This window comes from Emys orbicularis, chromosome 4 (genome assembly GCF_028017835.1).
Source record: "Emys orbicularis isolate rEmyOrb1 chromosome 4, rEmyOrb1.hap1, whole genome shotgun sequence".
NCBI classification, from domain to species: Eukaryota; Metazoa; Chordata; order Testudines; family Emydidae; genus Emys; species Emys orbicularis.
In genome coordinates, this window is record NC_088686.1 from 50,439,484 (window position 1) to 50,456,428 (window position 16,945).

General features: G+C 39.2%; 1 protein-coding gene across 1 annotated transcript in view; it reads right to left on the bottom strand.

The window, feature by feature from the left end:
• Positions 1 to 7,787: 7,787 nt before the first annotated feature.
• ARHGAP5 (Rho GTPase activating protein 5) overlaps positions 7,788 to 16,945 on the bottom strand; it is a 72,747-nt gene continuing 63,589 nt past the window's right edge. Inside the window, exon 8 of the mRNA XM_065403798.1 lies at positions 7,788 to 8,118. Coding sequence (XP_065259870.1) covers positions 7,788 to 8,118 — 331 coding nt within the window. The remainder of the gene's footprint in view (positions 8,119 to 16,945) is intronic.

Here is a 16,945-nt window from a genome sequence, read left to right on the forward strand (position 1 = left end):
TTCTGGAAGCCCGCGCAGAACACTGGTCTACTGTGCTTCCCACATGCAGCATTCTGCACTAGGCTCAGCATCTGAATGGTCCTGAGTGCATTACAGCAATCTAATATTGAGGGGACAAAGAATTCATTGGAAAGAAAAGGTTACACTACTCTGGTCAAGAGTTGGTAGAAAAAGTATTCTTGGCCACAGCCGCTACCTGGGCATCCAAGAGTAGCCCAGAATCTAACAGCACCCTGTGTTGTGCTCCTGTTTTCAAAATTGCTGTTGTACTCTCTCATTAAGTTCGGTATAAGCAGTGTACTAAATACACTGCAACCCATGTCTCCTCGCTAACAATCTCATATACCCCATGAACAAGAAAGGTGATATTACAGACCCCTTCAGCAGCTGCAAAAGAGCACTCTTGGAACAGAGAAACCATTGACCACAACTCCCCTTTGTGGTACTCTCAGAAAGATAATAGCCACTCAAAAGCAATGCCATCCATCCCTGCTACTGTCTGTAAATCAGTCAACAAAAATCTCATGGCCAACTGTATCAAAAGCTGCTGACAAATTTATAAGACTCATACACCCTTAATCTTTGTTCATTGCTTGGATATAATAAACTAATGCAACCAGGGCGGTTTCTACCCCATATTTGGGCCTATGACCAGATTGACTGACTCCAAGGAAATCTCAATGACTTTCCTTAAAAATGGGAGATGGGACATAGGCTGACAGCCAGAATGTGAACATCAAGGGTTGGTTTCATGAGCATGAATCTCTCAATAGCTTATTTAAGAGGTGCTGGGATCCTGTTCTCATCCACCTACAGAAAAACATTCACAAGCTTGACAAACAATGGACCCATTACTTCTCCACTGGCCTTCACTAGCCAGAAAGGACAAGACTGCAACTCACACATTGTGTCAGGAAGCAGCTACAGCACCTCCATAGCCTCTGTGAGTAATACTGGCTGAAACTCAAGCAAAGAGGACATGAGCTCATGTCCTCTCCACATATGGTTGAGTTTCCATAGCAATGGGTAGCTCAGTTCAAATTTGAACTTCGTCTGCAAAGTAACATGAAAGCTCTCCACAAGGAAAAAATCAATCTGCAACCAAGTGGACACAGCGAGGATTCAATCACTCAGCACAGTTCTGCTATGTGAGATGTTGGAGAAGCTATAGCAGAAGTGAAGAAAAACAGTTTCTTCACTTTCTCCACAGCCATGGCAAACGATCTTTAAATATTCTGTATACTGCAATCAAATTAAGGATAAGATAGGGCTAGTGTAAGCATATAGGTTGCCCCACACTGATAAAAAAGAGCCTTCTGGGTTGATTAGGTTCCTTACTACACTGGTGCTGGAATCATCAGGACTGGTAACAATTATTTTAATATCCATGTAGATGATTCAACCCAAAATTCCATGGCTGCCATGATAATCATTCTACTGTCTCAGGTAGTTGTAGGCTCCATTCATAAGGCTGGACATGCTTTGAATCAGGTGTTTGGACTTGGGGTGGAAGGCAGAGGGATTGATATTAACATCTTTCTGTCAAGGACTGACCATTATCTTTAAAGTTAGGGCACACCAGTCCCAATGGAATGACTGATGTTTTGACAGTTTGCCTTCAGAAGTTGATGAACCGTTTGAGTTTCTGAGCAGCTACAAGGGATAAAATTGTTCTTCTGAGTTTTCTCTATTGATAATTTGGTAGGAATTTACACAATCTCTTGTCCTCCACTATTGATACGAAGGCTCCTCACCACCAGCTTTGTCCTCACAGGTCACCTTGATTATAGATTACCTGAGACAGATGAAGCAAGAGGGAAAATGGCTAGCAAGTCTGGGGCAGAAGTCTCATACTGATGTTGGTCTTTGGAAGGGCCCAGCTGTTACTGTTGGGTACTCAGATAAACTCCCAGGACAGACCTGCTTTCCCCCATGGAGGACTCTTCCTCACAGTTCGCTGCTTTTCACCAATTCATCTCCCTCCACAAAACCAGTCCAATCACACCTTCAAACACAAGATATCACACCACAAATTTAAAAAGCAACCCCCCCCCCCCCCGCAGATAAATTTCACTAATGCCTCACAATCCTGAGGGATGATGGCAGTGGTGGTTGATATAGGCCTTCCCTTCAGTTCCCCATCTGTAAAATGGGGACAATGGTGCTTTCCACCATCAGAGAAGTGTTATGAGGATTAACACACTACAGATTGTGAGGTTCTCAGATGCTATGGTTGATGGGAGCCATAAGTACCTAAGGGTATTGCTATACAGCAGACAGGAGGGTGCTTCCCAGCAAGGGTACATAGACACATGCTAGCTCACCTTGAGCTAGCACGCTAAAAATAGTCATGTGGCAGAAGCAGCACAAGCTGGCCGTTTTTAGTACAATAGTACAAGGATTAGCTGTAGTAAAGCTCTTATACATTTCTGAAAAGAGCTTGTGGATAAGTAAAGGAAAGATAGAATTCACTTTGACAAACAAGGTAGTGGATCAAATTAATCCTTGCTATACTCCACTGAAGCCCAATGGAGTTACCAGCAGGGATAAATTGACCCCAAGTGAACACAAATGTTACCCCTAAAGTCTGAACATTTTATTATAGTTAAGTTTCAGCACAGGAAACAACGAAACTAAAGGGATGTGTACAGAATCTAGTGAATCACTTAGATAACCTAGTGAAAATCTTGAGAATCTGGCATATGGCAAAATATAATGAAAGATTAAAATATGATGCAAGCAAAGGACATTCATCTTTGACAGAATAGTGTTCAGATAATAACATTTGTTGATCTAAGAAAACATATAGGGTTAATCTGGATTTGAAGGCAGCCAGAAAATTTTAGTAGTGATTACTACATCATAAGCCAGTGGTTTTCAATTGGGGATCTGCAGACTATATCTAAGGGGTCCGTGAAAGGTGACTATAAAATTAAAGTTTCAGATCCCAGAAAAGGCATTCCATTTTTCTGATCAATCAAAAGTATGTGAATACCCCCAGCTACAGGTCAAAACCTGGAAGCATTGTTGTTACCATAGAAGCCCACAGTTCAGCACCCTTTCTCGCGCTGTATCAAATGCCGTGCCAAACACATGCAACATTTATAGTTCAATTCTGTTCAGTCAGTTTTCAGTCTAAGACTTTTATGGTGGGTGTTCACAGACCACAGGTTGAATTTCCAAAGAGGTTTGCACCTCCATTCCAAATTTTTTAGGGGTCTGCAGATGAAAACGGGTTGAAAACCACTGTCGTAAGCTATATTGCTCATTGCAGTCTGACAGACATTGAAATAGCAAATACCTCCCGAATGGCCACATGTGCAAGAATTAAAACAGTGCAAGTATCAAGTTTGAAAATTAGAGGATATATTCCTGTCTAGGAATAGCAGAACAGCAATCCATGGAAAATTGACCAATATTATATAAATTAGAGAATCTAAAAATAGCCTCAAAATATGCACAGATAATTTTTAGTTCAGGATTAGTGTTCCAAGCAAGGATAAAAAAAATATTATTCTTCATTCTTAAACTGTTTCTCGGCAAACCAATATCAAGAAAAATGTTTCCATAATCATAACCAATTTCGTGTTGAACAGCTCAAATCAGGTTAAAAAAAGTCAAGACGCTATGAAGACACGAAATTTAACTTCTGTTGAACAAAGTCCTCAGTTCGTAAAGGATAAAAATATTTTAGAGGTTTTGTCATTTTCAGGGGGTCTATGCTTCTTCAGTGTATGTGTGTATACATCTTCATGGACCAATATATTCCTAAAGATGACTCAATTATTGCATGCATCAATACAAGGGGAGAAGTTATCCCTTATTGGCATGCTTTTATACTTAAATATTCAAGAAACCAAACAGCTTTTCAAGTTTTATAAGAAATGTTAAAGAGATTAAAGAAAACTACTGAATTATAAAATATTTGGTGTAGTCAGTTTGTAAAGACTTACTGCTAAATTTCACCTTGGCATTTTATTGAAAGATATTGGGTGATTTTGCCTTTAAAATTTTAATAGGCAACTAAACTGAACATTGTACACAGTAAGCATCTTAATGTTTTATCAACTGAATTCTTTATACAGAATAAGTTTCACTGATATTTAATTCACTGCAGTATTCTGTTGCTGGTGCAACACAGGATTACATTAATTATAATCAAAGAACAAAGATCTGACTTTTTAAAATTATATATATATATATATATATATTTTTTCTCTGTTGACAAATAGCATCACAATTACTGTATAAAAACTGAAATCACCATGGAAGCTAAGGCTTACATTTTTTTAAATCTCCAATTAAGTTTCCCTCTGTATATATTTACCAGAGATATTAGGAACAAAATTCCAGTACCTTAAAAATAAACAAGTCTATGGTAATTTCTAGCAACCACTATCAAGAAATGAAGAAAACATACAAGATAAAAATGTTTCTCTTCATTGAAGTCAGAAATCTGTCACCTATTCACACTATGTTTGTTCAAAATCCATAAAGTTGTGTATATAACGAATTTTAAAATAATCTGTAAAACATTACTTAACAAAATGCCACTTTTCAAACTCAATGTGTGGGATTTAAAAAATATTCAAAGAAGAATCTACTGAAAGAACACATTTAAAAACAATACATTTTAGTAGCAAAATTGCCTATAACAAAATACATAAAATACTAATCGGAGTTAAAGTGTCAGTGTGAGATGTTCAAGACAACGTCACATGTTTATCAAGATATTGCTCTTATGATTATTGTAAAAATGCTCATTAAAAAAATTTAAAGCAATGCTTTTCGTGGTTTGAACTTTAATTAGAACAATTATAAGAGACAATTCCATTAGCTAAACTACGGAGAATCTGTATGGAATGACATTCTTCCTTGCTTTATAGCAGTACTAAAGATTACCTATAAACTTCATTTTAAAATAGCAATGGTATAATTTTCTAGTATCTTTATTTTCTGTTACTATATATATAGCCATATAGTATTTTAATATTAATCTAAAGCAGGGGTCAGCAACCTTTCAGAAGTGGTGTGCCGAGTCTTCATTTATTCACTCTAATTTAAGGTTTTGCGTGCCAGTAATACATTTAACGTTTTTAGAAGGTCTCTTTCTATAATATATAACTAAACTATTGTTGTATGTAAAGTAAATAAGTAAATAAATTCTTAAAATGTTTAAGAAGCTTCATTTAAAATTAAATTAAAATGCAGAGCCCCTGGACAGGTGGCCAGGACCCAGGCAGTGTGAGTGCCACTGAAAATCAGCTCGCGTGCCACCTACGGCACACGTGCCATAGGTTGCCTACCCCGATCTAAAGACTACACAAGAAATACTGACAATGTCACCAAGTAGGTGTGTCATGCCAAGCTTTTTTTTTTTTAATTGAACCTTTTAGTAAGAGTTAAAGACAATTTCTAACCAGGCCAAATACAAGAGCAGCATTTTAACAACTCATTATGGATTAAGGGATGCAGTTGTAATAGCATACATAAAAACAGATGATATTGCAAATATTTTTGGATCTATAATAAGCTTAACTTGAAATGGAGTTGTGGAAATGTATTTGTAACATAAAAATAGATAATTTTGTAATCAAAGATGAATTTAACATCATGGCCAACTAAACGTATACTTCCACACAGGAAGCAGAACGTTAAAAATGAAATTCAAAACACAAAGACTGAAAATTGTTTTACCAGCTAGAACTTTTAAATATAGTTTTCTTTTTAGCCTACTTCCAATAGATATAGTTTGGTTTGTTTCCTGTACAGTTTGATGCTTTGTCTATACCATATATAGTAGAAAAATAAATTCTTTAGCAACCTAGAAACAGTTTATAAAACTCTTGAAGTTTAATTTTTCTTTGCTAAACATGCCAATGTTAGACTGACACCTATAAATAAAAGCTATGTAGACAACAGATGTAATGTAAAACAAGTTAAGAATACTACAATTTACAGGACAGACTTTATTATTGTACTTATCAATTCCTGTGTGCTTTGCGACAGGAATAGGGCTTTTTGTTCTTGTTTTCTTAGAAAAGATAATTACTTGCAAGAATATAACACAAATATCAAGATAATTTATCATATACATGTACTTCAACAGCAGCCTTGTTTATGGTATCATCTTAATCTAGAATGATAATCCAAGTCATAATTAGAAGTACAATACCTAGGACATAATTGGGAAAGGCAATTTTTATTTTAGGAAAATGGAGTAAATCAAAAACTCTTAAGAGCCTTAATTCTCAAAATCATCTATTTACTATAATACATAGAAGACGATCTTAAAATCTCATTATGAATGAAGATTACAACGGTGACCATCATAAAGCTTTTTTAAACTACACATAACATATCCTAGCAGCTGAGTGAACCAAATTTATTTTTTTTCCTTTCCAGACCCAAAACCAAAAAGCTATAATTTGAGCTTGAAAGAAAAAAACTGCTAAAAGTCTCAAATATTTTTTACTTATGTCCTCCCCTCAATTCTGCTACAATGTGTAGTCTTCTAAAACAATTACCACCAATTAAATGTTTAAAATTTTTTTTTAAAAGCAGCACTCTTTTAAAGCAAAATTGGTACCAATGTAAAAGAAAAAAGTAATAATTAAAAATGGTGCAAAAAGTCAGTAATTTTGAATTTTTAGTACAACATACCACAGAAAAAACATGAATACAAATATGTGATTTTATATATACACTCCAAAGAGGTTAATTGTCAGTACCCAAAGTATTTATTGCTATATATTAGCAATGCATTTTTGTATATCTTTAAAGGGCCGCATAAAAATAGATTTAAAGAATAGATTAAATTGAAGTCCTAGATTAAAACATTGTTTGGTTTACAGAATTTTACTACAACAAAGTTCATGTTTATGTATGAAAAGTTATATAACCTTATATGAAAATGTCATGAACTATTTTCTACACACTAGATGTGTTCCCAAGTGGGAAAAATTAAAATATCTAAAATATATTAGATTAAGTTTACAAGACCATCAATGATCTTTTAAACATGCAGCTGTTTACAGAATTAACAGTATTACAAAATGTTTAATTCAGTAATGGAACATAAGGAAATAACTAGGAGACATCAAAATTTTTGCACAATATTTGAAACTCACTTTTACAACAAGCATGTCCTTGGTATTGTGCTGTAAGAAATAATAAGCAAGTTCAACAAATTATCCACAGGTTTACTTAGAAGTAAAGATGGAAGGTGCAGGATTGTAATATTTTCAACAGTGCATTTTGCATTTTTTCAAAAACCATCCCAAGCATACTATAGCACAAGTAGCCAGGAGGTTACAAAATAAACTACAGCTGGGCTTCAGCTGTCTACACAGAATGCCTGAATGTGAATAACGCTGACAAAAATAGCACATTAAATAACAAAAACAGCCATAAAGCAGGCTGTAAGCACTGAATGTATCATAAATGTGATCTTTTAAATCATTAAATTTCTATAGAAAAATTTTATTCACAATATATTGTGACAAACTGCCACAGGAATGATATAGTGATTGCAATAAGGTTTCATGCAGCAGCAGCTTTGTACTTTATAGCTATTTTTGTTTTTAAAAATTAAACCTCTCCAGTCATGCTTATCCCATGGTTTTGATCTGCAGTGTGTATGAATGAAGAAATACAGTATGGGTTATAACAAAAATGTCCCATCAGTTTGGATGTGAATTATTTTTCATAAATATGAAGTACATTACTGAATCCTGAAACATGCTTTATTTTCTGTCCAATGCCAGGCTGCCTGCATCTTCTTCTATTTATATAATACCAAGAGGATCTGCTTGTAATTGTGGTTGTATCAGCTGAGGTTGCAATGGTGGTGGTAATTGAAGTGGTACCATTGGTTCCACCATCTGCACTGTGTTGGATGGTGGTGGCTGACATGCCACAGAGTTGGAGGTTTCTATAATCTCTCCATTGTAAAAGAAAAACTGGCACTGTTGAATGAAGGTCTCTATAACCGACTGGTGAATCTTGGTGGTAGACAGGAACTCTCGGTTTTCAAAATCAGGTCTCATCAAAGTTGGCCAGAAACAAATTGATAAGTTATCAGCAGTCATAAGATTGGTTCTATTTTGCTGGCTAACCCTGAAATGAGAATAAATTTTCAGAACACATTCACAAAGAACAATTAAAAATGATATATAAACAGGTCTGATTTCAAATATTTTCATAAACATGAACGTTAATGCAAAAGAATATTTTTTACAAATATCTATTAAAACAATAGCCCATATTCTTAGACGTTACACTGATGCAAATCCAGAAATGAATAAATTATTTCAGATTTAACAGCTAACAGATAAGACTTTGACTCAGTGTTTTACTATTCAAATTTGAATCATTGTGAAAACTAAAATGCAAGAAGTTATACATTTTAAAGAAGTGACAATGAATGTATATGTTAGAGTCCAGCAACTCACAGGGGATTTCCTGCCCTGCAAGGTAAAATCCATGAGCTCTGCATAACGTTTGACCTTTGTGCTGAGAGGGTTGGCTACGGGGGAGCTAAGGCAAATTTTGGAGTGGCTATAGCCCAAACAAGACCTCCCCTAGCACTGCCCCTGTCTATGTGTCTGACTTTTAAATTATAAATTACTTTTTTTTGCCGATCTCAGTGTTCTGGTCTTCGGTTTAATGCAGCTCTATAGCTGCTGAACAATCAAGCCCTCTAATGTTGTCTCAGCCCCAGGGGCAGCCTTAGGGAAAATGGCACCCCCGAGCAAACTTCTATTTTGGCACCCCTTCTTTGGAGGCAGAGTGGGGCTGGATGGGCTCAGGCTGTCAGCCCCAGCATGTACGGGGCTAGGGCTTACAGGCGGAGCTCCGCCATTCATGGGGGCTTACAACTCACGAGCCCCACATAAGAACTTTGCGACCCCCAGTTTGAGGACCCCTATTCTAGAAGAAAAAGAAGACAGCATGCCTATACAAAGCGGAACCTATATTTAGTAATATCTATATATCAAAAGAAAAAAGCAAGTGAAGATTGAAATATTTCACTTCATTATAGGCTTTTCATATTAGCCAGTGATAAAATAGTGTCTGAAATTAAGCCGTGCTATTAAGCAAATTCCCACTGTTATCAGTAGGTGTTTTGCATACATCAAGATGCACAGGTTGAAGTGCAACATGTCACCCCTCACAGTTACTTTGAGGAACATACACTGTTGAAACCTAGATGATTCTGCCATGTCATCACTAGCTAATGTGAAAAATGGAGAGTATAAATAGGAGTAAGATTAACTTTTATTTTTTAAAATGTTTAAATTTAATATAGCTGGGCAAAGCTGGCAATTTTTTTTTGCGAAATACAATGGAAAAGTTTTCACCCATTCATTTTGAATGGTTTGAGCCCTCCCAATTTTATTTTTCACAAAATTTCAAAGTCCCATTTTTTAAAAGTTTCTCTTGAGAAATCTACTCCCAACTTGATGTTTCAGTTTTATATCTTTGACCGCTTGCGCAAAAGCACCACAGTAGCTTGAGTTCCAGCTGATTTCATTTTTTAGTTCTGATACTCAAGTTCAAGATGCTAAAAAGATGTTTTTAGCTTGGGTGGGGAATGGGGGAAATCTATAATACAAACAATTGAGGCCAGGTCATGCATTTTGCTTTTTGTTCTGCAAGATGGAAGCTGTTGAATGAAGCATCATAAATTAAGCTGAAAAGAATAAAAAAGGTACCAATATGCTGCTTCAGTGATTATCCTGAGACTCAGAGAAATCCTCCAAACTGAGGGAAAAAATTAACTGTATTGTACATTTCAGATATTTGTATAGATTGATAGTTATTGTACATCAGTGACCTCCAACCTTTTTACACCCAAGGTCACTTTTTGAATTTAAGGGCAACCCAGGATCTACTCCGCCTAGGGTGACCAGATGTCCCGATTTTATAGTGACAGTCCCGATTTTGGAGTCTTTTTCTTATATAGGCTCCTATTACCCCCCCCCCCCGTTCCGATTTTTCACATTTGCTGTCTGGTCACCTAACTCCGCCCCTTCCCCAAAGCCCCGCCCACTCCACCCCACTCTCTGTGTCACTCGCTCTCCCCCACCCTCACTCACTTTCACCAGGCTGGAGCAGGGAGTTGGGGCTCAGAAGGTGGTGCGGACTCTGGGCTGGGGCCGAGGGGTTTGCAGTGTGGGAGGGGGCTCTGGGCTGAGCCTGGGGCAGAAGGTTGGGGTGCAGGAAGGGGTGAGGGATGCAAGCTCTGGGAGGGTGTTGGGGTGCAGGAGGGATGCAAGCTCTGTGGCAGAGTATTGGGGTGCAGGAGGGGGTGCGGGGCACTGGCTCTGGGAGCGGACTCAAGGCTGAGGTGTGGCCTCCCGCCGGGCGGCACTTACCTCAGGCAGCTCCCGGTCAGCGGCACAGTGGTGCCAAGGCAGGCTCCCTGCCTGCCCCCGCCTCACGCCAATCCCAGAAGGGGCTAACGCGCCCTTGCAGGGGTGGAGGGGCCACGTGGCTCTGTGCGCTGCCCCTCTCTGCAGGTACCGCCCCCACAGCTCCCATGGGCCACAGTTCCCCGTTCCTGGCCAATGGGAGCTGCGGGAGCAGTGCTTGCAGGCAGGAGCAGCGCGCCGAGACCCAGTCCATTGCGATTGACAAGTTGGTGACCACTGTTGTACACTGTAGAATCATAGTCTTGATTCTTGTTTTCAGGATAATCTCCACAAAGCAGGTCTATGTTAACAGACTGTTTGTCCCTGTTGACACACAAACCTTCTATATAGGGGGGCAAAAATGAAGACTTTCTGTGCTATGAAGGGCCTTGTTTAATCTGCAACTTTGGAACAGCTCTCTCTCACTTACTTTCCATTGCTGATTTCCCTGACCATCACCTTTTCCCCTTCAACATAGGTCTCCTGCCTCCTCCTAGTCCCTGCCCTATCCAACCCTTCTGAGATTTCCAGTCTACCCACATCAGTGACTTCTCTACTTTAAGTCCTCATCCTCTCCTCTGTTATCTCAGTAGATAACACTACACTTCCCTTGACTCCTTTGACTCTCTCCCATTGCAAGGTTTGCCTAATCAAGCACAAGCCACGGCTCAGCCCCTCTCCTATATCTGTTGCTTACTTTAATAAAGCATGATTATTTCACTGTTAACTTGTCCTCCCCTTCTTCACTTGTCTGCTTCATTCACCTGTTGTCTTTCGCCATATTTAAGCTCTTTGGGACAGTTATTAAATTATATGCATATAGCACCTGGTACAATACAGGCCAGATCCCTGATTGGAGCCTCTGTGCATACATAACCAACATGAATTTGTAGTGATAGGGCAAGAGATAGGCAGTTTTAAACAATTTTTGTCAGTATTTTATCGATTAGGTTAACTATTGATATTGCTCTGTATGTCCTACTGCAGTGGGTCTCAAACTTTTATACTGGTGACCCCTTTCACATAGAAAACCTCAGAGTGCGACCTCCCCTTAAAAATTAAAAACACTTTTTATATATTTAACACCATTATAAATACTGGAAGGAAAGCGGGGTTTGGGGTGGAGGCTGACAGCTCACGACCCCCCATGTAAGAACCTTGTGACCCCCTAAGGGGTCCCGACCCCCAGTTTGAGAACCCCTGTCCTACTGTCTTTTGGATCTTCATACATTTTTTCCCCAAAACATATGGTTATACACGCTTCCAAAGAGAAATATGGGATTTTGCCCTTTCGAGGAAGTGACAGAATTTTAAAGTATTCAAGGTATATAAAACTCCTAAAAAGATGTATAGGTATTCAAACAGTAAAGTATCAAAGAACAGTACCATAACTAATGCCAATCAATATGGTTTTATTAAAAATCTATCTAGTTAAATAAATGTGTGGTTTTTTGTTTGTTTGTTTGTTTTTAAGAGATTATACATTTGGTTGACAAAGGCAACTGTGTTGACGTAATAGACTTCTGTAAATCATCTGACTTACTATCACATGATATTCAGATTAAACAATCAGCACTGTACAAAAATCAACATAGTACACATTAAGTGGACTAAACACTGGTACATCCCAAAAAAGAACTGTAAATGGGGAATCATCACACAACATATTTTCTAGGGTCTTGCACGGATCTGTTCTTGGCCCAATGATATTCAATATCTTTATCAATGATCTGGAAGAAAATATAACATTGCTAGTCAAGTTTTCACATGACAACATAGATGGAGTGGTAAATTTTAAGGAGAAGTCAGTTCTACTGAGTAATCAGAATTGCTTGGTAAGCTGGACTCATTTGAACCATTTTAATATACTCAGAAATACAAGGTCATACATCTATGAACAATGAACATAGGTCATACTTACAGAACGGGGAGGGGAGCCCTGAATTTTGGAAAGGAGTGCAATGCTATGCATAAGAAACCTAATGCCATTATTGGATGTATAAGCAGGGGAATATCAAATAGGACTAGGGAGAAGGTATTATCTCTGTATAAAGCATTGATAAGACAAATACTGGTGTGCAGTTCTGGTGTCCACAATTTTAAAAGAATGTTGACAAATTGGAAGGAGTTCAGGAAAGAGTTACAAGAATTATTCGAGGTCTGGGAAACCTGTCTTCCTGTGAGAAAGTTAAGGGATGACTTCTTCATGGTCTGCATGTATCTACATGGAAAGAGTATGTCTTACAGTAGAGGGTTCTTTAATTTAACAGTCAAAGACAGAATTTCCAATTACTAGAAACTGAAACTAGAGATTCAGACTAGAAATGTGGTGCAAAATTTTAACAGTGAGGGTAATAAACCATTGAAACAATTTACCTAGGAACATGCTGGGTTCTCTGTCACTAGAATTCTTTCAATTCAGTTTTGCTCTCTTTCTACAAGATATGTTCTAGCTCAACCAGAGGTTATGTGCTTGATGCAAGAACTACTGATGAAATTCTATGGCCTCTGTTATGCAGGAGGTCAGATTAGGTGATCATAATGGTCCTTTCTGGCCTTACAATCTATGAAACTCACTGGCAAGCTTGTCTTTAAATCCTGTACTTTACCCAGCAGCAGTATGTTGGATTTTTAGGTTCTTCAGAAAATGATATATTTGTTTTATAGCAGAAGTTCCTGAGAATGAATTAAGCATTATATAAAATTTTAAATGCTTTTAATGCTTTATCATCAACTCCTGTAATGAAATGACATTTTTAAAGTAACAGCTGGCTTTGTGGCCAATACACACACACACACACAAAAAGTTTGAAATGAGAGTTCCTTTTGATTTAGATGTGACCACGAGAGAGCTCTTGCTTCTTTGAAGTTCTCAAGTTGCAACTGAATTTCTGTTGTGCCTTTGTTTCTTCTGTTTAAATGTTCCTGACAAAATGTGGGATTCTGTCCTACTTTGAAATACTGCTGCGTATATTTATTAACAAGAAGAACAATTGTTTTCAACATATAAAACGAGAATTTCCATCTTGGTGCCTGATCTTTGATATCCTGCACTCCTGCCAGGTGTGTGATCTGAGATAGGTATAACACCTATTTACTAGGCTAAATATTTCACTACTGTTTCAGCTTTACTGAAAATCAAATTGGTTTTAGATAAGGAATCTTTACCTTTAAAATGGGAAAAAACCATACATAAGACTACAGACATAAGACTACATCTTGTTGCGCAATTACAGATTTTAATGTTTTAGATTTGTTGTTTATCTGGAAATTGGGCAGAGTTTTATCTATTTTGGTTTTTAATACATGATTAAGGTTCACCAAGTTCATTATTTGTAGTGTGAAAATAATTGGTTAATAAATCTGATAGACAACTGGGACATTAATCTGGACTGAATGTATACACCTAATATTAAGATAATTGTACAAGAAAATATTTTCTCATTTGCAGTGGCAGAAGTAACTGCAACAGGTAATATTTTGTGTTAATAAATGTAGTGCCTTTATCAAGTAGTATAGGATGCATCAAATATTGTCTGTTTTGAATGTATCACGTCCAGAGATATTTACATACTCATCCTGAATTAGGGCAATATGCACATTCTCTTTCTTGAGAACTTCTTACATTTCAATGAGTAGTTAATGCTGTCAATATTCCATGTACAGAATTTTAAAGAATTCAAAAGACAATAGGGAAGAGGTTGCATTTTGTTTAATGCTTGTATCCAAGAATTTCAAACAAAAAAAATTGGCTCTTCTACATATAATTGTTTCTTAGGGTACCCCTCAGAGGAAAATTAATGAGTCAGTCTGTTGCCAACTGAATAATTTAATTAAACTTTTAAGAACATTGTTAAATGTAAACAGGCTAAAATGGTACACAATACCCTGCTGACAGCAAAGGGAGTAGACTAGTTATCAAAAGGTCATGTTTAAAGATAGAACAAATGTTCAGTCTTTAAAGTTATCACAGAACCTTCTTCCTTTTCTCCTTGAAGTAATTCAACATGCTGCCTAGAGATGCTCTCTGGAGCTCTGTCTTAAACTCCATCCTTGACCCTCTCCAGTGAGACTCCAGCTCTCTATACTTCTCTGAAACTGCTCTCACTTACATTGCTAATAACTTCTTCAGTGCTAAGTGTCAGAAACAGTATTCTATCCCCACCTCCTGTCAGGCTGCCTTTTACCCTGTTGACCATGCTGAGTGCAGGGTTTCATCATTTTTTTCTGAAAATAAATCCCAGCCATCAAACGGTAAGTCCTCAATGGTCTGCTACACCTCACATGCAATGCCCAAATTCTGCAGCCATGAGGCCCTCCTCATGGTCACAGCCAATGCTGCAACTCTGGTTGCGGCATCTACTATGTCCAGTGCTAACTGCAACAGTCTTAGCCACCATACGACCTTCTGCAATGAATGCTATAAACTATTTCCTGAGAGGGTTCTGGCAACTTATCCACAAACTATATAATATACATGGCTGTCCAATTGACAAGTCATATTTAGAGACCAACACCCGATTGTTCCCAATGGACATTTGCATGGAAGAGAAGGTATAAATCTTCCTCCCCATTAAGGCCATCCTTTTGGACTCTTTGTCCTTAGGGGTGGACTTATACCTTCCCTGCCATGCCCTGTCATTTGCTGCAGTTTCCACCAGAGAGTTAGGGGCCAGATGGGTGTAAAAACCCTCAAAACCTGGCATGGGAATGAAGTACCACTTTTCTGAATGCTTTGCCATGGGAGGCAATGAAGCTGCAGTATTCCAGAGGGCTTCTACAGGCTCCAAAAGAGCCTCATTCATCAGGAGGGACACTCTCCCTAAAGCGAATGATCGGAGAATATCCAACAACTTACGTGTATTCTCCTGTGGGCATTCCACCTTGATACCCAAGATAGCAGCCATATGCCTTCGGAGGACCTGATAAGACTTAAAATCCTCAGTCACTGAGGGAGAGAAAGATTCTGGTACAGAACAGTCATCTAGGGAGGAGGTTTGCTGCATCGCAACGGGTCCTGTTTTTGCACCATAAGATCTGATCGGAATAACCCCGGAGGTCCAGGGGGAAACAAGCTCAGCAGTTGCTTGCAGCTGAGATGGTCTGGGAGTGGGAGCCACCATTGGGACCGGGTATCTCGCTCTGTTGTCGGTCAAGGAGTGGGACCTCAGGGGCAAAGAAGCATCCGAAGGCTTCCAAGGAGGCCACTGGGCTTACAGATGAGGCATTGTTGGCCAGTATGCACTGGGCCAAGAGCCCCTGTCCCAACTGCAGGGCCAGATGCCAATCTCCGTACTGATGGTGATCCAAAGGGTATCTGTGATGCCTATCTGATGATGAAGGGTAGGATGACCCAGACCTGGAGCTTCAGGAGTCCTGGAGCTTCTCTGCTGACAACGGGGCAAACAAACAGACTCATCTAAAGTCCAATATGGGGGATAAGCAATGGCAGTACCAAATGAGAGAGAGAGTCCCATCTGGTACTAGGAGAAGCACCAGTATCAAGACTAAGGGCAGCACTGAAGTTGACAAAGAAATCTGCTGCCAAGATGACGGTGCTGAAGGATGCATCACCACCAGGGGCCATTCAGTGCCGGGCCCAATGTTGGCCTCAATTCCACAGTCTGAGGCCCAGATGGTGCTCTGGTGACGACGAGCCCAGGAGCTCTGCAACATGGCCACAAGATGGCCAAGGGCACAACAAAGGACAAGGCTGTAGAAGCCATATCACCAACCAACTCTTGAACCAGTGGAGAGGCTGGGACTGAGAGACAAAGCAGGTCGATGCTGCTTGTTATGTTGCCAGCATGGAGACAGTTGCGTGGTGCAAACATCATTGGTACCAGACTCAATGAACGCCCCATGGCCAGAACCAGAGTCAACAGTACAGGCTCTCTGAGTGGTATCAGGGAGCAGTTAGATGACACTGCTCCATCCTGTGTGCTGGAGGAAATACATTGCTCCTCTTAGAAGATCAGGAGAAGCCTCCCCAAGCCCTGGAAGGGTCCAGATTCATTTTATGGGATCTCTTCCTCACCATTCCAGAGGAGGGAAAACAACAACCCCTTTTTCCTCCTGGGGAAATGACAGAGCCCAAGCATGGAGCAGAACCACTTGCCAGATCTGAAGGTGACTGCCGATCTGGCAATGAAGCCCTCATCTAAGTGAGCCTCCTTCAGGTGCTTGTCTCTCACCACCTGAGTCCTCACTGTGAATGACTTGCAGATGGTGCACCACACTTTAATGTGTCCTTCACCAAGACACAAGCACCTTGTGTGGGGATTACTGTTGGGGATGCTCCTCCCCACCCCATGACAGACAATGCTTAAACACACAGGGCAGCCAACTACAGTAACTCCTCACTTAACATCCTCCCGCTTAACGCGGTTTCAAACTTATGTCGCTGCTCAATTAGGGAACACGCTCATTTAAAGTTGTGCAATGCTCCCTTATAACGTTGTTTGGCTGCCTGCTCTGTTCACTGCTTGTAAGATTCTGTGGAAGAGCAGCGACTTTACAAGGGAGCATTG